Below are 26,936 nucleotides of genomic sequence, written 5' to 3' on the forward strand. Positions count from 1 at the left end.
CCCCCCCCCCCCGCGCTGTATCCCTAGCGGCGATTCTACGAGGAAGCCGGAGACCTATAATAGGGGTCATTTTTTTATTCCGTATGGGTTGCAAATGTCCCGAGCCGATACAAGCCGGATCTGACCAACCATGATGACTCCTGGTTGCCACCACCTTGACTAGACCGAGCAGGACACTATATTCCGGGAATCTTCAACGTGAAGTATGTGCGTAAGGAAAATTTGTTTACCTCCAGAAAAAAAACGTGCACATAATAAGAGAATGGGAAGTGGCCCACTAGGCACGGCTCTTAAATCACAAAGATCATTAAGCTGTCCGTTAGTGCCGGGATGAACGTTGTGTCGTGTCGTGTATGTACTGCGGGACGATGAGGGTTGTTATAAATTCAGTGAAATCGGGCAAAGGTCCATCGTTCACACAGAGATTCGGTCTCGTTGGAGCAAACTTCCTCGAATTTCAGGATTAAAAAAAATTGTTCTTCTTCCAGGGATCCAGTGTCCATGCAGATACGGAAGTATCGTTGGGACCGTTATAATAAACTTCGTTAGGAATCAGGTTTGGAGGATCTGGCTGTACCTTCTGAAAAATAGGATAAAACTCTTCAGGGACCCAGTATCCACGCGGATCGCTAAGTATCGTTGGGACAGGTATAAAAAGTATAGGACGAGTCCGCTAGAGTTGTTACTCGCTGACTATCAGTCGTCGAGTCTCTGTTAAAGTTATATGGAACAGTTTACAATGGGAGATCCATGGGTGATGGCCACCGTTGGGAGGGATATGTTCTACAGGATATAATCCGTTGGATTATACGGAAAGAAAAGGACTGATCACGTCTCACACGTAGTCCGGTTTTTGTAGGCGATTGTCACGTGATTATGTATTTGTGGTGGGGGTGTGATGTGGACAGTGGCGTGATCTGGCATGACGTCACGATGATATCATTATAACATAACGTCTGGTTCCATTACACGCGAGAATATTGAACATTTTTTGGGATGCCTACGTTCATCTACGTGAACATCCGTAGGTTAAATGTGGAGCAGAACCTTTAATAAAGCTTAAATTATTATATTTCGACGTATATTCCGTTACGAGTACGTAGAACAACTTTCATTTGACGTTTTTTATTGTATCATGACGCCCTGTATATAAGATGGTGATATATATAATATTTTCGATGAATTTTGTCATAAAATCTCATCATTGCAAACTAACAAAATGAAATATTTAAATAATTATTAAAATGTCCGACACCAAAACCATTACCTTTAAATGATATTGAAATTTTCTTTTCCTCGTCCTCCTTAACATAATTGCAAATCCATAACCGTAAAATACGACTCCTCTCCACCCGCTTTCTGGAAATCAATATTCATAATCACCTTATTATTCTAGGGACATTGTTGGAGCCACGAGCAGCAGCTGCAGTGGGTCAATCAGGTCTAATGTCTCTTTATGATGCAATGTTCGCGCAGTACGGCGTGAAAATTGCTCAAGTGCTGGTAACAAAGCCTGACTTCTACAACGAAGAAACCCGCAAAAATCTCTTCAGCACACTCAGTGAGCTAATAAGCCTGAACATAGTCCCAATAATAAATACAAATGACGCAGTCTCGCCACCGCTCTTAGCAGATGAGGAAATAAAAGGTGGGGGTGAACGCCGAGGCATATCAATAAACGATAATGATTCTCTAGCAGCAATGTTAGCAGCTGAGGTGCAAGCTGATCTCTTGATTCTCATGAGTGATGTCGATGGCATCTATAATTTGCCCCCTTGGCATGATGGCGCCAAAATGCTTCATACTTTCACTTCTGATCATCGAGGAACGATAAAATTCGGGCGAAAATCAAAACTTGGTACTGGCGGAATGGATTCCAAGGTAAATGCTGCTCTCTGGGCCTTAGATCGTGCAGTATCAGTGGTAATTTGTAATGGATCACAAGAACAGGCGATAAAAAGCATAATGGCGGGTAGGAAGATTGGTACTCTTTTTACAGAGTCATCTGGCTCGTCACAACCGGTCGAGGTGACTGCAGAAAACGCGAGAACTGGTAGCAGAATTCTTCAATCCTTGAAGCCCGAGGAAAGAGCAACAGCTATTAGTACTCTAGCAGATCTTCTCCAGTCTAGACAGCCAGAAATATTGGCCGCCAATGCTAAAGACCTTGTAGACGCCGATAAGTCTGGACTAGCAAAGCCGTTGTTAAGCCGACTCTCTCTGACACCATCAAAACTTCAATCCCTCAGCGCTGGACTTCGACAGATTGCCGATAGTTCTTTAACGAACGTGGGGAGAGTCTTGAGAAGAACTAAGATTGCTGAAGGCCTTGAGCTGAAGCAAATAACTGTACCCATTGGAGTGCTCCTCGTAATCTTTGAGTCGAGGCCAGATAGTTTGCCACAAGTAGCTGCATTAGCCATGTCCAGTGCCAATGGACTGTTGTTGAAAGGTGGAAAGGAAGCATCGCACAGTAATAGATTTCTTATAGAACTCGTGAAAGAATCCCTAAAATCTGTTGGTGCATCAAATGCAATTTCATTGGTTTCTACCAGAGAAGAGATTGAAGATTTATTATCGATGGAGAAACATATAGATCTGATAATTCCTAGGGGGAGCGCTGAGCTTGTTAGGTCAATTCAAGAACAGTCAAAACACATTCCTGTGCTCGGACATGCTGAGGGAATTTGTCATGTTTATGTAGACAAAGATGCGGATCTCCAAAAAGCCATCAAAATTATTAGGGACTCGAAGTGTGACTACCCAGCGGCGTGCAATGCTATGGAGACACTTTTGATTCATGAAAACCTTCTACAAGGATACTTCTTCACTGATGTATGCAATATGTTACAAAAGGAAGGGGTACGTAGAATCATGTGCTTGTTTTCGGTAAGAACAATTCAAATATTTGTCAAAATTTACAGTGAATTCGAATTTGGGAAGAAAAAATCGCGCAACGCCCAGTCGGGATTCGAATCCGGGCGTATATATGAGACATTCCTTGTCAACTCAGCAGCACTGAATTTTTTTGGTTCTGTGAATCCTTAATTGGTATGCTTACTATCAAGTACTTCACGAGTGCATGCTTGCTCTAAATTTGCGCTTTTTTAACATTAATTGTTTCTCTAAAGCATATGACAAATGTTCAAATCTTGAAAAAAAAAATATGTTATGAACAAATTGACGAATTTTGATAAACTAAAAAAAAATGCTCTTATTTTATCATATACTTTTTGAATAAAGATACGATAGTATCATGCGGATAAATATTAGTCCATTTTTCGCCTTTTTCGTTTTCTTTAATTTCTTTGTAGCGCAGAGGCCAGACAAAAATCAATTGATTCATTTATTCTTCGACGGACAATAATGATACACAATATTTTCGGGGCATTCACAAATGCGACATTCATATGTTCGATGCCGAATCTAGTGTAGGAGGAATAAATGAGAGATGGGCAAAAAAAACAATAGATTTATGCGGGAGGAGTTTGAGGGTCTATGCATCACGACCACGTGCACGTTGGTCAAAAATAGTCACTTTTAATAACAAGAGAATCAGTCAATATTTACACTCGTTCATCTAATTGAGATAGGCAAAATATGAGCGCGGATCAAGAACAGTGAATACCGCAGTTCACAGTATTTAAATAATGCAGGGCAATTAATAGGCGGAACAGTATAGCAGTTCCCAGAACTATATGTACTTAGTACGATGGCCGAAATGCAAATGAGAGAGATTTGCAGGCCAGGAGGTATCAGACGGAAGTCCCAAAAGTGTGAATGTGACCCCGTCAAAAAAGGGGGCGTTCACATGAGAGCTGTCCATGATGTGGCGCCTCAGGTGTCAAAGGTGAGAGGCCACTGGTCACCTGAGGCTGTTGCGCAGGTCAGTTGTACGTAGACCATGCAAGCATGCGAGCGGAAGGAGTGTGCATGAGTATGTGTGTGTGTGTGAGAAAAATAATTCGGTAGAAAAGCGAACATTCTTCCCCGCCCTCAGCAACTGCTGATGCCATTGAATCTGAAGCAAAAAGAGATTAATCGAGCTCAGGACAATAATTTTTCGAAGAGCAACGTCACCACTAGTTCATCAGCGCTGGCCAATCGTGAGTTCTACCGGAATTGTTGCAGTCGCAAATTCCATCCGGCTCCGGTAGACTCACGGTCAATCCGAGCCAGTTGCCAAGGCGCGGGTCGTAAAGCCTCGTCATGACCCGATCCGAATGTAGACAAGCGGTGAGCCAAATGGAGTAGAGCTCATTTGATATGAGATGGTCCTCAGTATCGCTGATCGACATATGCAGCAGAGCAAGCTCCGAGATGGGTCTTTAAAGAGTAGAGTTGGGCGTCTTGATGGTTAGCACCCTGGTGAGTCTATCTCTACCAGGATGGAAAGCGACGACTCGAGCGAAAAACCACATAGTTGGTGGGAACCTCTCGTCAGTGAGAAGAACTATGGAGCCGACCTTGATGCTGTGCGAAGGGGGGTGCCACTTCCAGATGGACTGAAGTTGTTGCAGATAGCTCGTAGACCACTGCTTCCAGAAGTACCGGACCTTCTGCTGGATGAGTTGCCAGCGGGACAATCGAGCGATGTTCAAATGGTCCAGAGAAGGTTCAGGTATTGCTGTCAACGCCTGACTAATCAGGAAATGTCCAGGAGTGACCCCACTAATATCGTCTGGGTCTTCGGAGAGAGGTTCAAGTGGTCTCGCTTTGAGCACCGCATCGATTTGCGCGAGCAAAGTAATGAGTTACTCAAAAGTGAGCAGAGCATTGCCGATCGTTCTGTTCAGATCTTGACTTGACTGTTCAGAGCTTGACTGCTTGTCTGCAGCAGCTCAATAACTACGCAAGTTCAAAACAATGTTCCAAATGCTAAACCATGGTTTCCCTTTGAGATATGTCAAATGTCTCCGACTTATATTTGTATACGTTGGTCTGGAGAAAACTCAACTCAGAACTGAGATATCAAAGGTCAATTGAAAAGTTGAGTAAAGATGGTCCATTAGCATATATTGAGTAAATTCTCAACGCGATGATCTCAATATAAGTAAAGTCAGGACTCACGGAGGCGTAAATTCCATTGATTCCCAAAAGACTTACTCTCAAACTCAGCTCGGTTCGATAATGAGGGGCGTGAATCCTCATCAAAGTCCGACAGCTCGTTCGAGGAATGATGAATTCGTAGAGCTATCCTATGAATGAGCAGTCTTGTGATTTACTTTTTACTCGGTGATCAATAGAATATTATACTTCAAACTGAAATGAGAGGGAAGAATGAGCGATCCATTTATCCTTCCCGCCGTCAGCAAATCAGTACTGACATACATTGCCAGAGATACCATGATCATGTCTGGAGGCAGTGACTGCATGTCTAGTGTGGGTGGCGCCAGAAAGCAAGGTCATCCCGTCAGCATCGAGAAGTGGTTACCGACTGAACCGATGACGGAGAACAATTGAGTGTTTAGGTGACATCTATCCATAGGGCAATACGATGAGTCATTGAGCTGGTCGATCTACTAGTAGACGATGAGCAACTTCACATGAGGCTCCAATCATTCATGGAGTCCTCGATCTCCTCGATGGTCTAGTCGGAAGTCATGGCGGAGGTCGAATCATAGACCTTGAGCTTGGTCTCCTCAGACGTCTGAACGCTTGATAAATGAGAGGCCTGAACGCTGGACGGCTCAGACAATTGAACGCTGGGCGAACCGGAAACCTTAACGCTGGACGAGCTGGAGATCTGAATGCTGGACGACTTGGAGATCTGAACGACGGACAATGTAGAACTCTGAACGCTGGACGAATCGGTGGCCTTAACTTCTGTTGAGATGGAGGCTCCGACGTTGGGCGATTCAGAGGCCTGAACGGTGGGCAACGTAGACGTCCTGATCACATCTGAGGTCTGAGCGTTGGAGAAGATATAAGCCTGAAAGCTGCCACGTGTGTGAATATAAATCACGACAGGTACGCTGTTCAATGGAGCAGAGGTATTCTGACGCTTAGTTGACGCATCGGTGAGAATAGCTGTTTGAGACCTAGGACCACGTTGAGCTAGACGACGGAAACGATCAAGATACAACAGGGTATGATGCCTCTCTTGGCACTGGAGGGACGTGCGAGTGGTCTGACATATCCTGATGCTGTGCTGGCCCAAACAGTTGAAGCAAAGTAGAGACAGTCCTCCTTTCTCGCGACGGGCGTCAACTTCTTGAACTCATTACACGAGGCAATGTAATGATTCCCTTGGCAAAAAGAACAAGGGTATTGCACCTTCCCTGCACCTTGTTGAGTTTTCTAAGTGAACTGTATCTTCAGAGTTGAGCAAGGGTAACCACTGTCCGTTAAAGCATTATCAGGTGCTTCGGATCAATCAAGCTGGACGACACTCTCAGAGCGAGCACTCGCATCTGATGCAGATGATAGTACATACAGAGGCCTATCGTGCATCCTTAATTTATTTATCGCGGTCTCCATGAATTTATCTGGACTATACTTATCGAGGAGCTGGCGCATACTGAGACAGAGCACGATCAAAGTCTCCGAACTTCATATACTCTGAATCGAGCAGGTCCTTAACTTTAAAGCATTAAGGATTTGTCAGCATCTCTTTGTAAGTTATCTCCAATTTGTTAAAACAACTCTCGAGTAGAGCTCGCTGTTCACGAAGGGTAATGACGCTTTGCCTCGAGGGATCGTCGTTCAAAAGATCTAAACTTAAATTTTCAAATAATTTAGCGCGGGTCCGCTGGAGAGCGCGTATGGCATCAAGAGATGATATGTTCACTCAGAGAAGTATACGTCGAACAAAAGAAATAAACGATGTGCAATGAGAAATAAAAACCAATAACGCAGGTCCAAATTCAAAAAATGAATTTTTCCGCTTAGAAAAAGCCGCGCAAAATCAATGGAGACTGGAAGCGCTGGTCCGATGATCCAAAAAACGAAGGTTTCAAAAATTGTGAAATTTCAAAACTAATTTTAAAAAATCTCGAAATTCCAAAACAATAAATCGACGACGCAGGTCCAGTTGTTCGCAGACACGAGAAATCCAAAAAAAAATCAATAAAGAAGAAATAAAAAAGAAAACTTCCCTTAAGAGAACGCTGGTCAATCTAAAGTTCCCGCCTGGAGATGGTCGATGTGGACATCTGCCGAGTCGCTGTCGGTAACGCAAGTCTCTGAGGCAGCGCAAGAAAATCAGAATGAGCACCGCTGGTCGCTGAACTTAATTTCCCGCCAACTTGGTGACGATGAGCGAACGATGAGTGTTACTGTCGATCCCGCTGGTCACTTCAGACTGTCGAAAAATCCAACAAAATCCGCGAAAAACCAAAAAATATTCCGCCTATTCGGCTCTAAGGACCAAAATGTTGGATGCCAGATCTAGTATAGGAGGGTAAAAAAATGTGGGATGACAATAAATGACAGATGGGCAAAAAAATGGATTTTTACGGGAGGAGTTCGAGGGTCTATGAATCACAAACACGTGCACGTTGGTCAAAAATAGTCACTTTTAATCAGAAGAGAATCAGTCAATATTGAGACTCATTGATCCAATTAAGATAGTCACAATATGGGCGCGGGTCAAGAACAGTAAATAACGCAGGGAAATTAATACGCGTAACAGTATAACAATTCGCAGAACTATATGTACACAGTACAGTGGCCAAAATGCAAATGAGAGAGATTTGCAGGCCACGAGGTATCAGGCGGAAGTTCCAAAAGTGTGAACGTGACCCCATCAAAAAAGGGGCGCTCACATGACACCTGTTCATCAAGTGGCACCTCAGGTGTCAAAGGTGAGAGGCCACTGTTTATCTGAGGTTAATGCGCAGGTCAGTTGTGCGTAGGTCATGCAAGCATGCGAGCGGAGCGAGTGTGCGTGAGTATGTGTGTGTGTACGCGAGAAAAAACTGCGGTGGAAACCCGAACACCATATGACGAGAGAAAAATAGTTTCTCCATGGAAAAGTCGATTTCCTGCTCATACGTGGGACATTTCATGTTACCTCAGCCAATGGCGGCGGATTTTAATGAGTAAACAACAGTTTTGTTTCCGAACGGAATGGCCTTTTTTTTGTGTAGAATGTTATGCAACGTGAAATAATAAAATAATAAATAAACGATTAGAAGACTCGATACAACACAATTCCCTAGCCGCGATATGTCAAAAGATAAAACACTAGTCAATTAAAAGATAGTCAAAATCCGTCAATTAATCCGTAGTCCATGAAAAAATTCAAACGGTATAATAACTAGCGAAATTACCAATGAATCCTAAATAACCGCGGTGCAGGAATCCACCATTACAGCTAGATATCAGTGCATCCACCCAAAGTGATGAGAATAAGAATCTGACACTACAAGCTATTGAGAGGGGGATTGCCTCGAGGTACGAAAACAACACAGCCGACAACTGACGAAAGGTCACCCGCCACAAGACAACAGCTCGAGCGCCGAAAAACGCAACAATCCCTCTGACAATAACTACGATAATTCAACGGTCTCTGAACAATTATGCCGAAAATTAAATGCGATAAAATTAGGCTTTCAGAGGCCGAGAAAAATAATAGAATATCTCGAGAGGTAATAACACTGACCTGGAGAATTACAATTCGCCTTAATACCCGAAAATCGATATCTAACGGCGAAAACGACGAAACGAGAGTCTAGACAAATCTAACGCTTAGAATCACTGAATTTATTTAGAGAAATCTAATCCAAAATCCAAAATCAACCGGACAAAATATTAATTAGCAAATTGGACCCGAACAAAATCTCTGCCGAACAACGGGTAAGAAATATCCTGGAAAGTCAACAATCACTAATATGGCGTCAATCGCCCCGGACTGAAGCTTCCGATAAAAGGAAATCGCAAATCTTGCTCCTTAACAGCAAAATAACATATCCACTTTAAAAATCCACCGCTCACCAAATCCAATGATCAGTCGATGGCAAAAAAATTTCCCCGACCTTCCCCAGTTCGTCAAATTACAACCACAACTCCGGGTCTCGACAATGTAGTATGCCCGATGAAACAAAATAAGATAATTCATGATGTCTCTTAAAACGAGACGGAAAATTTGGCACAGCGGTCCTCTGGACGTCCAAACGAGAAGTGTCCGTCGCCCGTACAACTGACCCACGCGGCAACGTTCCCCAATCACACAATGCCGTGATTGGTCCACTACGAAGACCTCTCCGCTCTGATTGGACGTTGAAACCGTACTCAACCAAAGCCAACGAGAACTGCCAAAACCAATTCACGTCCGCTATATCTTGACGAGTGGCGTGAACATCCCATAAAAAAAATATCATTTTACAAAATAAAAGATTCCAGAATAATTCTTCTTATCAGTAGTAATAATTCTGGACGTCTGAGGTCAGTCCAGAATTTTGCAGTCTGATAATGAGATCGTCGCCCGAGTCTCAATTTTCCCGACTCCGCACTCGGTCTTCCAGGTAAAACCCAATCGTGTGCGGGGCATTCAAAAATGTACTAGCCCAATGTCTCATGCTCCACAGCATCTGAGACCCGAAGATAGGTTACTGGAGCATCTCATGAAGATCTCGGCTCCATTCCACGATGTCATCCAGTCTCGATCCCACGATGATCCGGTGAGCGGTCAGACAATGATTCAATACAAAAAAAATTAATTATAAAGGTCCATAAATATTTAAAAGAAATGACTCTCGCCTCGCCAATGAAGTGACTTCTCGCCTGGAATATTCAGCGAACCGTCAAACGGTCGAAATCTCAAAAATTCCACGTTACAGTACATATCCGACAACTTGAGTTTTTGGGGATGAATTTTTAGAAAATTCAACAGAAATGTGATAAGGTTTGTAGATAAAAATCTGAATTTTTGGCTCATTGTAGCTATTATTGAGCTCAACTGTGGCGCACTGTTTGAGTTTGATCGGATCAGTAGTTCCTGAGATATAACAACTTGTTTAAATTTCGTTTTTTCTCAATATCTCGAAAACTACTGTACCGATTTCAAAATATTTTCTTCAAAATACTCGTCTCGATGGGCTCTATATAAGTTCATCAGAATATATAGACTCTTTTATACACAGTTGGGAGATATAGCCGTTTTTCCGTTTGTTATGAAAAATGTACGCACGATAACTTGAGAAAACAAGGGGATAGCTAGTTGAAATTTGGTATGCTGTTATGCCCCAGAATAAGGTCAATAAATTAAGTAATAATTTATTTACAAAAGTCAAGAAGTTGAACAATGAATTGAGTTCAACTTGCTTCACTCATTATTTTACTAATTCAGCGTTCGTGTGCAACACTGCTGACCAGTATCATAACATGATCCGCTTAATTATTATGTAAACTGAACTCACGAGGATTCGAGAGTTCAGTCATCAACGTAAATCAAGCATAATACTTATTTTGTATCATCTTTGTGAATTCCTCATATTTATGCTTTCAGGATAACTATGCGTTAGTTTGAATAAATAAATACCTCTAATTCTACCGAGTAATATACCGGATTCCAGTATCTACCTACTGTAGGGAGATTTATCTCCAATTAGCAGACCCCAGGGATTCATCCCTAACAATGCTTCTAGCTCTTCTAATACTAAAGATTGAAATTTTAAATGTTCGCAATCGACCGAGCGGTTTTTGCGACATGCACCCTTTTGTGTAAACCTATTTCTTCAAGTATCTCATAAACTACTTGACGGATTTCATTTTTTTTCTCAAAATACTCGTCTCGACTGCTTCTATCTAGATCGATGAAAACATATATATATATATCTAGATCGATGAAAACATATATATATATGTATATATATATATACATAGAAGCAGTCGAGACGAGTATTTTGAGAAAAAAAATGAAATCCGTCAAGTAGTTTATGAGATACTTGAAGAAATAGGTTTACACAAAAGGGTGCATGTCGCAAAAACCGCTCGGTCGATTGCGAACATTTAAAATTCCAATCTTTAGTATTAGAAGGGCTAGAAGCATTGTTAGGGATGAATCCCTGGGGTCTGCTAATTGGAGATAAATCTCCCTACAGTGGGTAGATACTGGAATCCGGTATATTATTCGGTAGAATTAGAGGTATTTATTTATTCAAACTAACGCATAGTTATCCTGAAGGCGTAAATACGAGGAATTCACAAAGATGATACAAAATAAGTATTATGCTTGATTTACGTTGATGACTGAACTCTCGAATCCTCGTGAGTTCAGTTTACATCCAGATAAGNCAGAAATTCACTCTCAAATTCATCTCAAACACCGCCTAACCTCCTTTAGGCATTAAAGAATTCTAAGAGAATTAGAATTTAGAGAGAAAAAATTTCCGCTTCACCCAGCCGGGAATCGAACCCGGGTCTCCCAGATATGCGCCGGGGACTCTTACTGACTAAGCTACCGGGAACCACAGAAATTCATTCTCAAATTCATCTCAAACACCGCCTAACCTCCTTTAGGCATTAAAGAATTCTAAGAGAATTAGAATTTAGAGAGAAAAAATTTCCGCTTCACCCAGCCGGGAATCGAACCCGGGTCTCCCAGATACCCGCCTCTGGTNTATATATATATATATATATATATATATATATATATATATATATCTGGACCTTGGAGATGAAAATAGACTGTGAGGTTATGGTCTATGTTTGAAATCTAGCAGAATAGTTCTTTGACAAAAATTGTATGATATAGTATATTTCGTAACGAGTGCAAAAAAGTGTTTTTTTACGAGTGGGAGGTTTATATCACGAGCCGAAGGCAAGTGATATAATTCCACGAGCTAAAAAACATTTTTTCACGAGTTACGAACAGTATTTTTCATCACAATGTGCCGGAAATTGGACTTTTAGGCACGCGGAGCGTGCCGAAAAGTTCACTTTTCGTCACAGCGTGATGAAAAATAATTAAATGTCTGTGGATAATTAAATTTTAGAAGAAAATATGTATTTTTCTTCGAGTGATAACAGTTTTCAATTTATAATAATAATAATAATATTTATTGTAATTTCGATACATGGTATCAGTTTTTTCCAAGGGTGCTCTGTGTAGAACCATTCAGAAAGTAAAAAGTAAAAAGCATGAGTGTTTGTTTGTTTACCATTAATAGCTATACAGTGACGCTCGAGTGTATTGACAGCGAAATTGCATGGAAAAACTCTTTCGTTTCCCTAGAAAAGAGGAAAATCTAACCCTTTAAAAATCAGAAAAAAAAACTTTTTCAGTTTACACTTTTTCCACATAGTTTTGAGAGTTCTGAATAGCCCGTCGCTCAAATCGTTGGAATCAACTTTCACTCGGCTAAAAAATTCGAGTATGGCGACTTTTCCCCTGGAAAATCCAAGATATGACACTTTGGCCGTCATGATTCTTGTGACACTTTGACAGACTTTCCCCCTGAAAAAAAAACAAGATGATCTGACAGGTTGGCCCCCGGTGAAAAAATTTTTTTTTTCAGTTTTCAATTTTTCCACATACTTTTGAGAGTTCTGAAAAGCTCGTCGCTTAAATAGTTGGAATCAACGTTCACCTGACTAAAAAATTCGACTTTGGCGAACGTCGACTTTCGCCCTGAAAACACGGAAAATCTGCACCTTTTGAAAATCTGAAAAAAATCTTTCCTAGTTCTCACTTTTTCCACATACTTTTGAGAGTTTTGAATAGCCTATCGCTTCAATCGTTGGAATCAAGGTTCACCCGGCTAAAAAATTCGATTTTGGCGAAAGAATCAAAGTTTCAGGGAAACAATGAATTAAGTAGTCAAAGATTATCGACTGTCTAATTCTGAGACCTCCTCCAGAAACAAAGAAAAATTAATATCAAAAAAATTTTTTCAATGGATAATCTCGGTGGCTCTAAGCTATAAACTTTTTTTTAATACAACAGTAAAGTTTTCTGGAGACTTCATCATCGTTTGAGTTCAATATTTGGCTCAGGCGATGGTCGTCCGATTGATCCGTCAAAAACTGGAGTTGAGGCAGGTAGTGGTGTTGGAACGGCGTGTAGTATGGGCAATGTAAGATAACGTGTGCCGGCGATTCAGGGATGAGTAAGCAACACAGGGAGCAAATCATCTCCGTGTCTATGCTGTATATATTCTTATTCAAGATAATTCTTGTCGAATGATTGGAGTGGGTCCTGACTTGGGCCTTCACTCGAGTAAATTCCAGACTCATTCTAGCTTGATAGAAGGTGAGAAAATTGTCTGTAGTTTGCCTAGGTAGTTTAAATGAGACCGAGGCACTAGCTTTATAACGCTGGAGGTCCTGGGCTCGGAGAAAGGTTTTCAATCTCTCCAGGATGCCTGGTACTCTGCTTGTTTAGTAGACGGCGTTCAGATTTCTCCAAATGTCCTGGCACTAGAGTGGAAGTAGAATTTCTCTTAGCTGCTCTGAGAAAAAATACATACATACATACACTGAGAAAAAAAATTACTTTTGCCAAGGAATCATTTTCTTGGGAAATGAATTTCTTCTTTTAGGAGCGTATTTCTCCAGTCCAGTCATTATCAAGGAGTCCAAGTCCACCTCTTAATATTATAATTATGTTGAATTATGGAATGATTATATTACATATGACCTTGAATGAACTCCATTGACAATTATTAACCTTCAAAATCATTCCAAATAATTATACGTTAGAAAATCTCGAATTTGAAAAAATTGAAAAATAATGAAGCGTGTTCATTTAAGCTCATAGGTAATATAACCATCTCATTATTCCACATAATTGTATTATTTGGAGATGAACATGGACCACCTGGGAATTACTGGCCTAGAGAAATAAGATCCTAAAAAAATTAATTCTTCTCCCAAGAAAATGATTCCTTGGCAAAAGTAATTTTTTTTTCCACTGTAGAGCAGCATAATCAGATCTAGAGTGGACGTAATGTCTATCCTTTCGGCACCACGAGCTCTGGAGTAGGCCACTATGTCGGACAGAAAGAGGTCGAAGAGAAGCGGGCTCAATTTTTCTTCCTGGAGCACCCCTTCACTAACGTCCACACTCCGATAGACCCGTTGATGTCATGATGGCAAGTCTAGCTCTGTCATACAGGTTGACGACCACCCGAAGCAGCTTAGTGCTGATCCCCAGCTAAATGAGCTTTCTCCATAGGGAGAAGTGCGGAACCGAGTCGAATGCTCTTCGGAAGTAGACGAATAGGGCATACACCTCCCCCCCTGGAGTCTGATGCGTGATTGGATCGCTAAGTAGAGGGTAAATATGTTGTCCATAACCCCTCTCTTTTTTCTGAAACCTGCTTGTTCGTCTGGAATCATTTTGCACTGTTCAGCCCAGCGGTAGAGTCTTTCATTAAGCATCTGAGTAAATATCTTGGTTATGTTATTCACCACGGCTATACCCCTATAATTGAGGGGATCCAGGTGATCACCCTTCTTATGTATCATGGTGACTATCATCTGAGTCCAAGAGGAGGGGACCACACCCATGTTGAAGATCTTGTTGAAGAGTCCGAGTAGGAAGAATTTTCATTCTTCTAGAAGTTGTTTGTAGAAGAAATGTGGAATTTTATCCGCACCAGGGGATTTGTCGGATTTGGCATTTTCTAGGGCAGACTGTGGCTTCAAGTCCGTAAAGTTAGAGTCCAAGTCCGGGTTTATAAGATCTGGAATGCCAAAGCAAGTTTGGGCCCTTGGGGAATAAGTTTCCTTCAGGAAGACACTTCATTGTTCTCTCGAGATATGCTCCACCCTACTTTGATGAGACTTATTCTCCTGTATCACAGCCCAGAAAGCCTCCGGGTCATGTACTCTAGCGAAGCGAGAGACAATTAGAGCTTGGTATTCTTGTTTCTTCTGGGCAACCAACTGCCGGAAGTCTCTATTCGACTCTTCATATCCTCTTAATATATCCGGGGAGGAGTTAAGGTGTGAGATTTTTCGACTCAGTCTTTTCAAGCTCTTCCACCTGTAGGCACATTCCTGATCAAACCAGGGCTTCCTGGGTTTCGCTAATGTCGTGCGCCTGGAAGAGGTTTTGGACATTGAAGTATGATTGGCAGCTTCTGTAATTGCAGATGTTAAGGTGTCGTTCTGGCAATCAATCGAGTTTTCAACAAAGTTGATAAAAAACTTGTCCGATCTCTTCAGGGATTCGAAGAATGCCTCACTGTTCATTGGAATCCATTTGAGCGTGAGGGCCCGATCCGATTGCAGTGGGCAACTCTGAGGATGAGTTCTACTAGAAGTTGCTGGTTTTGGAGTAGTTCCATTTGCATTGTTTTCAGGAATTGTATGCACTCCAGCTTTCATTTCAATAAGTATCGGACGATGGTCCGACCCAAAGAGGTCGGTAGTTACACAGAAGTCAGTTACATACTCCAGGCTATTAATGTCTATCCAAGCAGTGTCAACCGTAGTTAACCATCTCGTGTTTATTATCTGTCCAGGAGTGTCCCCCTTCGACCTTCCATTCAGAATAATCATTTCGTTGGCTGCTCCCTCGTTGCGTCCATGTATGACTGATACTCGTCCGTTGACCGCACGGGAATTCCATGCGTCAGCATAATGTCGAACACTTGGAAGTCTGCCTGCGGTACTTCCGTTAACGTGAGAATTCTCGTACCGAATGCGGAAATACTAATGGGTGAAATTTCTTGTAATTTATGCAATCCACCAACTACTATCTCGAAGGGAAAACTTAATCCCTTCGGTAGTTTTGCCGTGCGGAGAAGAGCGACTGGGCTAGTCTCCGTGAAAACTCCGGTGTCCAATATCAGTCCTTTGGAAGCGGTTGGGAGTTTCTTCATTTTCACTGTGTCTCCTCTTACTCCTCTATAGATAGCTTCTAAGACTAGCAAGTGCTCATCTGTTTCTTGACTATGGTCTATCTGCAAGTTTTCTACTTTTATTTGTTGCATTGTTTTTAACTAAATTTTTTCGTTTTCCTTGATGATTTGTTCTGTCTGTCCCAACTGAAAAAGAGTCGAGTTGACAATCTCCAATTGCTTTCTGGAACTATCCAAAATCCCCTTCACTCCATTTTCTAGGTGTGTAAGCCTTTCAAATATTTAGTGGGCGTCCTCAGCGTCCATAGTCCCGAAAAGTGACTTGGCAATCGTGCCTAAACCGTCAATAAGGCCTCGGCGCTTCTTATTTGCGTCGTTTAAACCCAGTAATCCAGTGATGACGTCTCTTGTTTCTACGAAATCGTTGATCCATTAGTTCACTATTAGTCGAAAATGATTTCCCCATGGACCTGGTTTGTCACAAATTTTTTTTCCGTGAATTAAATGTCCCTGAAGTTAATCAGCTCTCGCTAGCCATGGTGAGAGATTTATGCTCGCAGCTATGGACCAACCCTGGGTGCTGAGATACAATTTCCCAATTGGCTCAAAATAAATTCCGGGTGTGTGAACGAATTTATCGATCGCATGCACCACCTCCCCCCATACTTGAGCCGTCAGGGTTCCTAGCATGAGCAGTGCAGAAAACAAAAATGCTGATTTCAAGAGTTTTGCGAAATCAAAGGCTCTTGAACTCGGTTTGACACGTTGACACCGAGCGACGTGGACTCCGTCGTTGGCTCGTTGGCGGCCATTTTTGTTGACGTATCTTCGAATACAAAATCGCTGTGCGCCCCAAACTTGTCACAGTTCTCTCCGCAGCTCCAATTAAGGAAGTCAAGAGGAAAACTCTGAAGATGGATTCAGGAAGGTGCTTCAAGTGTAACAAGTTGGACCACCTTGCCCCGGACTGTATGCCAGCGTGCCTGGATTGTGAAATTATCGGAGAACATTTCTCTCGTGATTGTCCTCGACGGGCGGCTGGTGCTTCAAGGGACACCGGTGCTTCAGCGTCACGGGCTACGAGATCACTACCAAGAAAACGTTGCAACCCTTGAGACTGGACTGTAAGCGTTCGGACCAATCTTGCTCTACCTGTCAGAGCTGGGAGATCTCAATGACACCCGTACCTACGTCATGCAACCGACGCGTTTACATTTACTTTTTGGGTGCGTAAACATATTATTCCTCTCATTTTTCCCCGTGATAGTATCAACTTTAAGTTGTCTAATTTTCCCTCTTTTACTTGTTGCAGACTTCTTCTTATCCGTATCGTCACGGATACATCCACAATGGGTACAGGAGCTTCATTGCTTATTGACGGAAACGAATTCGAATGGACCTTAACGCCCTGTGGGACCTCAAAGTGATCGAAGACGACTTTGAGGACGTTTTCAATCTTCGTCTCCTATTTGGCGAGATCCCTGCTCCTCAACCTTGCCATGCACCCCAATGGTTGGAACGGTTGGAGACCACCTGTCCTGTTCTCCGGGACTATATTTTCTCTAGTCCGACCTATTTTTATCTCGGCTGGAGCTGGCATCAGCGTTATTTCGACCCATCGCATGAACTCACTTTGTAACGGGATTTTCTCCTTACAGGTTGAAATCCCCTTAAATAGGAAAGACAACTGCTAAACTTATTATAATAGAGACAGGAATTGTCATCTAGAGACGGCTGAAAGAGCCGCAACTCGATGAGATGAGCCACAGACCGATGAAAGGCTGAAGGCATAGCGGTTTTGGGTGGAACCGCGACCCCTGGAAGTCTAGAGAACGTTACTAGACTATCGCTATTTTAGAATTCGCCCAACATGTGCTAGGGGAAAAGGGGCCGAGGTACAGGCTGTCCAACTGGGCGATTCTAAAGGCTATGTCGGAGTAGACTAGGGACCAAGGGCCAGGTGAAAGGACTGGTACTTCCGTGATTCCGTCGGGTTGGTTGGTGGGGATAGGGTAACGGAATGACCTATCGTCGCTGAGATACCCAGACTAGGAAGCAAGGCCCTAGTGAGATTCCGAGTTATTCGACCGCGAGCTCTGCAACCGAGGGGTTGAAAGACTCTCTCGGTATGCTGGATGGAGGAATGGTTGAATAAGCCATGATAAGTAGTTTCGGAATCCACGGCGCCTCGGTGAATAACCGTTGTCGGCAAGCGTAGGGGGATGCCCCTGCATCCCCCGCTAGTAAAAAGGAGTTATTTCGGCACACATAGTGACGACTTTTTTGTTTCCGGTGTTACCGAGTCTCGGCAAAACGACTCGAGGCGTATGGGCCCGTGGGCCTGGAGTAAAGAAATCCTCCTGTCGGCCCGACCATACGCCGACGGTCTAGTACTACCTCCGGGTAGTACTAGACCGTCGGCGTATGGTGAGCCGTGACGCGCGATGACCGAAGCGGTAACTGGTGATTGAGAATGTGGGTGGTCGTAGTGTGGGTAACGGAGTTCCACCCTGGCCAGATCAGCCTCTCAACATCCCAGGCTCTGAGGAGTCCCGGCTGACTCGCACTTGACTCTGAAAACCCGGCAGGGTCGAGAGTCGAAATACTCGGGAGGAGACGGAACAGTGGAAGAGTTGAAAGACTCTCCAGAGGGGGCATGAATTTAGTTCATTATGGGGATTATGGTGTAAGGCATAATACACGGCTTGCAAAGGCTCGTGAGGATCCGATGGTAATACTCCTGGTCGAGCTCGCCCCCTCTACCCTGTCACACTGATGTTAGCTGGGCAACCCTTTGTCCAGCCAAAAAGTCCTCTGAGAGGACGAGTTTGCCTTACAGGCCGGTTTTCGTCGAACCTCCCGTGAAGGTTCGGCTGGCACCCAACAAATGAGCGATAGAGAAGGCTTAAAAAGTAGTTTGGACTTTTCCTGGGTGAACAACCCAGGAAAATATCCTTACAACTTATAGGCAATCTTTGGGCGATTCTCCCAGTCAAAACAAAATGTAAGTTCTCACTTGTTACCCAAATAAAAATCTTCCTTTTTCCGTAAGAAGTTTGTGTCAGTAGTAGATATGGAGTGCTGGTTCGAAATCACTAAACCGGAAGTGACGTCATGAAATGACGGGAAATTTAAAATTTCCTGGACCGGAAGTGACGTAATGGCGTTCCCACCAATAGGAGTGGAGAACGGAGGTCACGTGACTAATTTTAGAAGAGACGGGAAAATTTGAATCACTAAACCGGAAGTGACGTCATGAAATGGCGGGAAATTTGAAATTTCCTGGACCAGAAGTGACGAAATAGCGTTCCCACCAATAGGAGTGGAGAACGGAGGTCACGTGACTAATTTTAGAAGAGGCGGGAAAATTTGAATCACTAAACCGGAAGTGACGTCATGAAATGGTGAGAAACTTGAAATTTCGTGAACCGGAAGTGACGTAATAACGTTCCCACCAATAGGAGTGGAGAACGGAGGTCACGTGACTAATTTTAGAAGAGGCGGGAAAATTTGAATCACTAAACCGGAAGTGACGTCATGAAATGGTGGGAAACTTGAAATTTCGTGAACCGGAAGTGACGTAATAACGTTCCCACCAATAGGAGTGGAGAACGGAGGTCACGTGACTAATTTTAGAAGAGGCGGGAAAATTTGAATCACTAAACCGGAAGTGACGTAATAACGTTCCCACCAATAGGAGTGGAGAACGGAGGTCACGTGACTAATTTTAGAAGAGGCGGGAAAATTTGGAGGGACGTTGTGGTGTGGAGTTTGAAATTTGCCCAACGGGGGGTGGATTAGCGGGTCATGAGCGCCATGAGCTTGAGGTGTGGGAAATGCAGAATGATATGAATGGGCAGAGAGAGGGTTACGTTGGATCTTGTGATTGATGAGTGTGATGGGCATTGATGATAAATGTAATGGATGAGAGTGAATAAGGGATGTATATTTCAATGGTCATCGGACTAATACTTTTGAGGATTCTGATAGTTAATTTACGAGAACTAGTGGCTTAAGGAGAGTTGCTTATGGACAGTGGATTTCAGAAAGTGGCTTGCGGAGAGTTGCTTGCGGATAGTTACCTGCGGACAGTGGCTTGTGGACAGTTGTTTGTGGAGGGTGGACTGCGGAAGGTAGCTTTCAGTTTGCGCTTGGCATTTTCTTAGTGACTTGGAGCTTCAGCGTTCTATTTGATATGAATTAATCGGAAGATTTCATCACAATACCAGGTGATTAAGTTAAAAGTCTTCAAATTTGCTGATATGTCGAAAGCGGAGCTGAAACCTTCTAGACAGCGGTCTAGAGGTGCTCAACCAGTTGGAATCTAAATATTCAAATGACTCTATTTTGGAATAATTATGTTGACTTATCCCAGTGGTTTGGGACAATTGAAGAGGTTATATTATCACGAGACAAAACCACATTTTTATCCATATTTACTTATAAATAGCCATAAGGTACAGTATCGTAAGAGATTTTACAGAGTATTCTCTTATCATCTTCCCAGCTTAGACCTAATTTCTTCTGGTGTATAGTATGCACATCATGGTTACTACTTTTGATTAAATACTGGGACTCGATAAAATGTTCATGATTCTCCAGACAATCTTTGTAATCATCGAACGTGATCCTTTTCAATATCGACCCTCTCACTCCTTTCGCACGCTTCTTCGCCCTCTCATCACCGTGAATTTTGAAGGTATACAATTTTGTTCTCAAACCTACAAACTCACTCATTACCTTCCCATTGCACTCATCCTTCATAAGTCCTAATACTTTCTTATTCAGGAGCGGCATTCCATAAAAATTATCGCTTGGATAATCGGAGGTATCGAATCGAGCAATATCACATTTCATACATTCATAAATATCTGGTAGTCTGAACTCATACAAAAGACTGTTTGTATCCGTATACGTGAGTTAAGCTTTATCACCATACACTTGCTTAACATACTCATAATGGAAATCATAGATGAATATTTTGGATAGATCCAGAATTGAGAAACCAACGTAAATGGGTTTGTTGAAGTACATCTTTGTATGCTCCAATTGAACAATGACAACATCATCACTGAAGATGGTGCAACTGTGGAAGTTGGGCTGCGCGATGCGAACTTTTGCACCCTACCGTCCTTCCCATTTCGTCACCACCTTCACGCCTTTTTGTTTCCTGACATTCTCAATGGTTTTTCCGAAAACTGAATTATTCATCAACTTGAAGAGATTCTTCTCAAACTCAATGCTCGATTGCTTTCTCAATTCTGTATTTAGGTCAATGTACGGTTTCAACCGTGGCGCTTGATCAAATTCCAATACTCGATGAATTTTTATCAATTCTAACCCTAAATTCAAACATTGCTTGAGATTCGTATAGTGAATCACATAATTCTTTTTCGGAAGTAATGTTGTCATCAATTTTGAGATTTTCTTTTTGGGAGGAATGAAATGTTCCGGACAAAGTGGCAAATCCTTGTGAGTCGCAAAGAGCTCCTTGGGATTTTCCAAGTCGACCTCAAGGATGTAGCCTCTGCTCGAATCATCTGGAATTGTATGGACATCAATGATTGATGGATCAACCCACTGGAATGATCCATAAGGCAAGTACTCCGACATGGCCGCTTCATACAAATTGTTCACATCGAAGTACATCAGATAAGAAGTCTCTTTGTTGGGGTCAAATTTTTCAGCCATATACTTGTTATTAGCATGAGCGTACCGGTTACAGCATTGAGCCACCCCTCCTCGAATCCCCTTCTCAACGAATAAGTGCATCTCAATGTCTGTCAGAAGCTCAAGGTTGACACGAGTACATTTCAGCATAGCATCAAATGATAATCCTGGTGCCGTATAGTAATGAAGGGGATCAAGTTTATAGACAGAAGAACAAGTACGTCTGAAATTATGGAAAATATCTGCCAAAAGTACCACGTCTGTTGCTAGATGGAGATCGGAATATTCACCTACAGATGTGATGCGAAAAACGTTCCAAACTGTTTGCGCATGTTCGTAATCCTCAGTAGAGACACTCTCATCATTCAATTTGGAATAGAATTTCTCGATGGGAGGCAATTGAAGGTCATTGAGTTTCTCTCTCGAGTCCACGTACCCGTATGGGAATACCAAGGGGTTCTAGTCAATAAACGGAATTTCTCATGATTATCATTACAATACTTTCGCGTTATGGATTTATCTTGATCATCGAGATAAGATGCCAATTTTCCTAGCTTCTTAACATAAACCGGAACGAATCAATGAATCGAAAATGAATTTTAGTCTCATCAACGTGTTTCGTGAAGGAGATATACTTCTCCTTATTGATGGGTAAAAGATCTATTGAACCTGGGAATTGTGTTGCAAGTGTCTTGATAAGAAAATGTGAGTCGCAGCCGGAGAGGTTACCGAAAACTACTGAGATTATGTGAGAGTTTTTATAGTTGACATTACATCCCGGGTGTGCCGGACCGCGATACTTGCCTGTGAAATGGCAGTGGTCGCTATGTTTCTTATCAGTTGGATTGAAAGATTTCTGGCATATGTGACAAACTTGAGCATTTGAAAATTCCTGAGCTTGCTGAGGTGTGAGAGGCTCCATCGGTACGTTAATATCTAAACATACAACCTCATGAGCTATTCCTTGCAATTCATCTATGAACCATTCAGTACAATCAGGTCCACGTTTCATCTCGAATTCTGACCAGGTGTCATCAAAAGCACAGTGCAAGTAAAATGCTACACTATAAGGGATGTGTTTCTGGTACACAGATTCAGATTATGTTGGTTCCAAGATGCACTCCAAATCTGCACAGATAACAAATGGAACCATTTCCTTAAATCGATAATTCTTAAAACTCATAATATTTTTACCCTCTTCTGGTAGCACCATTCTGTACTTGTTAATCTCAATACAGTCTTTCTCATGATTCTTGAATGATTGTGATTCTTCTGTTACAAAATGGCCTGTGATCACAAAACTCTATATGATGATTATGTTTGGATAATTGTGAACTTACTAGTCGAGACAAATTCCGAATCCAAGCGAAATGATAGATGGGATGCGTATCGCGTTCCATTTATGCATTATCATGAAGTAATAAGAGATGAATCGTGGGCCAGATGGACTTGATTTTACTTAAATATAACGGCACAATGTCTTTATCATCATCTATAGTGTAATCATTGATCGATAGTCAAATCATTCACTCAAATTTTGGAATGTTCATCAACTTCCTTGGGAACTCCAAGCCGGTGTAGTTTAGTCTCATTATTCCATCTGGGAGAGTAGCCTCGGAATAATGAGGATAAGAGCTCATACGATCAAGGTTAATTGAAGCTGGATGTGGAGCTGCTATCACTGCCCACAGGAAACAATACTCATCATTGTTTGTAACGTCCACCACTGTTATCTTCAACTGTACATGTTTAGCTGATGGGATGAATGTATTCGACCCCGCTGCGAGAGGCACGTACTTGTTGATGTTGACAGTGAGGTTCATAACCTCAATCAGTTCCCACCAGGAGTCTTTCTCCTGGAAATCCTCGATTTTCGCAAGCAATCGTTCTGCGAGATTCTGATCGAAACATTCTCCAATATTAGTCGTGGGGAAAATTATTTCATTGTTAGTGTTGAAATATTTTGTCTCTTCAATGACCTCACCATTCTTATTCACTTGGAACTTGCAGGAAAGGACTCCATTGGCCTTGATATGTCCTTGCTGTTGTATCCTGTAAGCGAACGACTCCCAGAGATTTGGCATCTTTCAGGAAAGACTGAGGATCCTTGTGTCTCAGATTAACGATTACTCCTGTTTTACTTCCGTTCTTCAAAGCGGATTCTAGATCCTTCCAGAGTACGTCATCTTTCGGTTTCGACGGGACACTGATTGCTCCACCATGCTGTGGCTTCTTCTTCTCTTTGAATCATTCACATTATGTGTGGAGCAATGAAACTGTTATCTGTATCCTTATTTTTTCTCCAACGGAAAGACTTTCAATTTTCTTCAAAGCTTTCTCGTAAAGTCTGATATAATGTTGACACTTTTCAATCCAACGATCAATATCTTGAGAATATGCACTCTTATATGCCAACTGCAGCCTCTCCAACACTTTTAAGCACGACTTGGGATCCATTTTGATGTGATCACTTGAAAATCTACATACACGAAAAAACCTTGTTTGCTAGCTGGCGACTTGCGAACTAATCAGAGTTGCACGCACCGCGCGCGTTTTATAAGGAATGCCTGAGATAATTTCATTCGGTATAAATAAAATAGTAGATAATTTTCTTTCCAGATGATTTTCTAGATAATTTCTCTGGAAAATTCCCTAGATAATTCTATACAACGAATCCTATTGGTGGAGAGAGATTCAGATAAAGTTTCAGATAATTTTCAGATGATACTTCTAGATAATTCCCCTAAAAAATCCTCCGATAATCCTAGACAACAAATCTTATTGGTGGAGAGCGATTCATTGAGAATTGCAAATAAATTTCCAGATAATACTTGTAGATATTTTCCCGAGAAAATTCCCTAGATATTCTATACAACGAATCCTATTGGTGGAGAGATTCTTCACGTAGTCGAGATGTACGGCGCACTTCTGCGGAAACAAACATGTTTCAGTGCATTGACAACAATTCCGAGAATTGTTTGCGTCGCGACCTTCGAAGGGTTGACTTTTAAGTGCAGTACACACTACGTTATTCCAAGGTTGTATTCCACTAGTCATAAACAATTCTTGGAACCGTTTACGTCGCGAGCTTGGAAGTGTCCACGTTTTAAGCGCCGTATAAACTATGTAATTTTAGCAATAGCGCTTCAAGGTTGCATTCCATTCTTCATAAACAATTCTTGGAACTATCTACGTCACGACCTTGGAAGTATTTACAGCTAGGTGCAGTAAAAACTACGCAATTGGGATGAACACATTCCAAGGTTGCATTTCATTCGTCGTAAACAATTCTTAGAACTGTTTACATCGCAGCTTTTGAAATGTCGACGTTTGAGCGCAATACAAACTGCGCAATTCGGATAAACACGTTCNCACATCGGAGCTCAGAATCGGAGCTCATAGCCCTGAAGATGCAGACTGCAATGTTTGCGAAACGTCGGCGCAATGCTGAAACTCAACGCGGCATCCATCCGGAAGCCAACCACGTCAAACACGTTCCAAGTTTACATTCCATTGGTTGTAAACGATTCTTGGAACTGTTTACGTCGCGGCCTGCGAAGTGTCGACGTTTGAGCACAGTACAAACTACACAATGTGCACAAACCCGTTCCAAGGTTAAATGGGGCGTGGACAAGTCTTGGAACTATTTATATCCTGGTCTTGGAAATGTTGATGGATTATTTACGACACATCCCTCTCCATTGCATTCTGAATTTTTGAGTAAGCTGCAGAGATAAGTATATAGTGTAACGTGTTATTTTATTTCGACCGTTCAACGGTGAAATTTACGATCCAGACGAGAAGTCATCACTGCGAAGCAAGAGTCAAAAAGGTTTATTCGGGGTTCTGACTAATGCTTTGTTTTTTGTATTTTTTTTTCGTTATTGTATCGAGCCACATATAGGGACTTCGGCAGCCTCGGACGTCAGGTCTCCAGGGAGCTGGGAAGGGGGAAACTCCAGAAAGTCGTTATGTGGTAAAAGAGCTGCTTTTATATTTGGGTCGAGTTCCCGCGTTGGAGGGATAGCTCGAGTGCAGTTCACCGGCGGCGCCACTTGTCGGCGGTGACGGGACGAAGGCGGTTATCGGCCGAGATTTGCGAGGCCATTTTTGGATCTCCTCGCCTAACCGGAAGTGATGGTTTAGGCAGTGCGAGAGAAATTATCGGACTGACGTTAGACGTCCGGTAATGATACGAAATAAAGGGAAAAGGAATTGGATATTTATCCCCTATTTTGGTGACGTTGTCACACAGCTGAGTGTTTATTGGAGAATAAGTCTGGTTTGGTTGGGTTACAACCAATCAGAGCGGCTCATGGAACGGCCCTGGCCAATGGGGTTCGATTGGCGGGAAGTGTCCCGAACGCATGGGAGAAGCGTGGGTTTTAGCCTCACTTCTCGTTTGGGTGGCGAACGAGCTGTTGTTCTGTGGAGAACCTCTTGCTGCCGGAGCAATTCATCTTGTTGTGGACACCAGCGTTGACTGGATCTGGATTATTTGGAGAATCTTTCGCCCTGGCTCCTGGACTAGACTCGTTGGAGATTGTGGTGAGCGGAAGAAGAATTCCAGAAATACCATTTTGTATATCGTTTTGTATCTGTTTTATATCGACAACGATTAGAATTCGCTCATTAGCTTGTGCAATTTTTGACGACGCTTATCGTCGGGCGAAGTGACGCCATTAGAGTCTTTTGATTTTCGGGGCGAGTTCTTATCGTCTGTTCGGCAGAGGTTAGCTCTTTTGTATAATCTAATTTAGACGTATGATTTTGATATTATATTGTGATTTGAGATGTTCGATTTTCTCGGGAATTCAGTGGTTTCTCTGAACGGATTTTGACTCTCGTTTCAACGGTTTGTTTGCCGATCGGATGAGGAATCGGTAGAACAAATCCTTTCAAATAATGTATTTAGTTTTGAACTGATTTTGAGAACTACATTGATATTCGAAATTTTCGGTAATTACTTTTGTTTTCGATATTTGAAGTTGTCGTATCATTTCGTCATTGCATCGGCAGTTGAAATTGTAGCGTCTTGTCAACGCTCGAGTGATTTGTATCTGACCTTGATGGCGGTCACCTTTTGTATTGTCTGTTCCGAGGCAATTTCAGTTGCCGCTGTCGATGTCAGTCACCTCTTCGATTTGGGATATTTTGACAGTATATTCTATCGGAAAATTAACTTCCCATTCAGTGATATTATTTGACTTTATTTCTGCTAGTCATTTCTACAGTTTGACTTTATTCATGATTTTGTAATTTTTACTGAACTTATTCTTTTGACTGACTAGTATTGTATTATTTTGACTAATCATTGGTTAGGGATTTTCTAGTGTATCGAGTCTTTAGCTTTTGTTGAATATTTGTGTTAATAATTTTCTGAGGGGTGATTCGAATTGAAATGAACAAGGGGGTTTATTGAATAAATTATTTATTCCCCGGATTATTGAATTTTTTATATAATTTGTTAGATAAGAAAACCAAGTCATTTCGGAAACTTCAGAACAACCATTT

At 42.1% G+C, this 26,936-nt stretch overlaps 1 protein-coding gene across 1 annotated transcript in view; it reads left to right on the forward strand.

Moving 5' to 3' along the window:
- Positions 1-26,936, forward strand: part of LOC107045005 (delta-1-pyrroline-5-carboxylate synthase) — a 99,016-nt gene that overhangs the window by 9,161 nt on the left and 62,919 nt on the right. The window contains exon 2 of the mRNA XM_015267094.1: positions 1,397-2,862. Within this exon, the coding sequence (XP_015122580.1) occupies positions 1,397-2,862 (1,466 nt within the window). The remainder of the gene's footprint in view (positions 1-1,396; positions 2,863-26,936) is intronic.

The sequence above is a fragment of the Diachasma alloeum genome, unplaced genomic scaffold (genome assembly GCF_001412515.2).
Source record: "Diachasma alloeum isolate Michigan unplaced genomic scaffold, Dall2.0 Dall_scaffold_00860, whole genome shotgun sequence".
Taxonomy (NCBI): Eukaryota; Metazoa; Arthropoda; class Insecta; order Hymenoptera; family Braconidae; genus Diachasma; species Diachasma alloeum.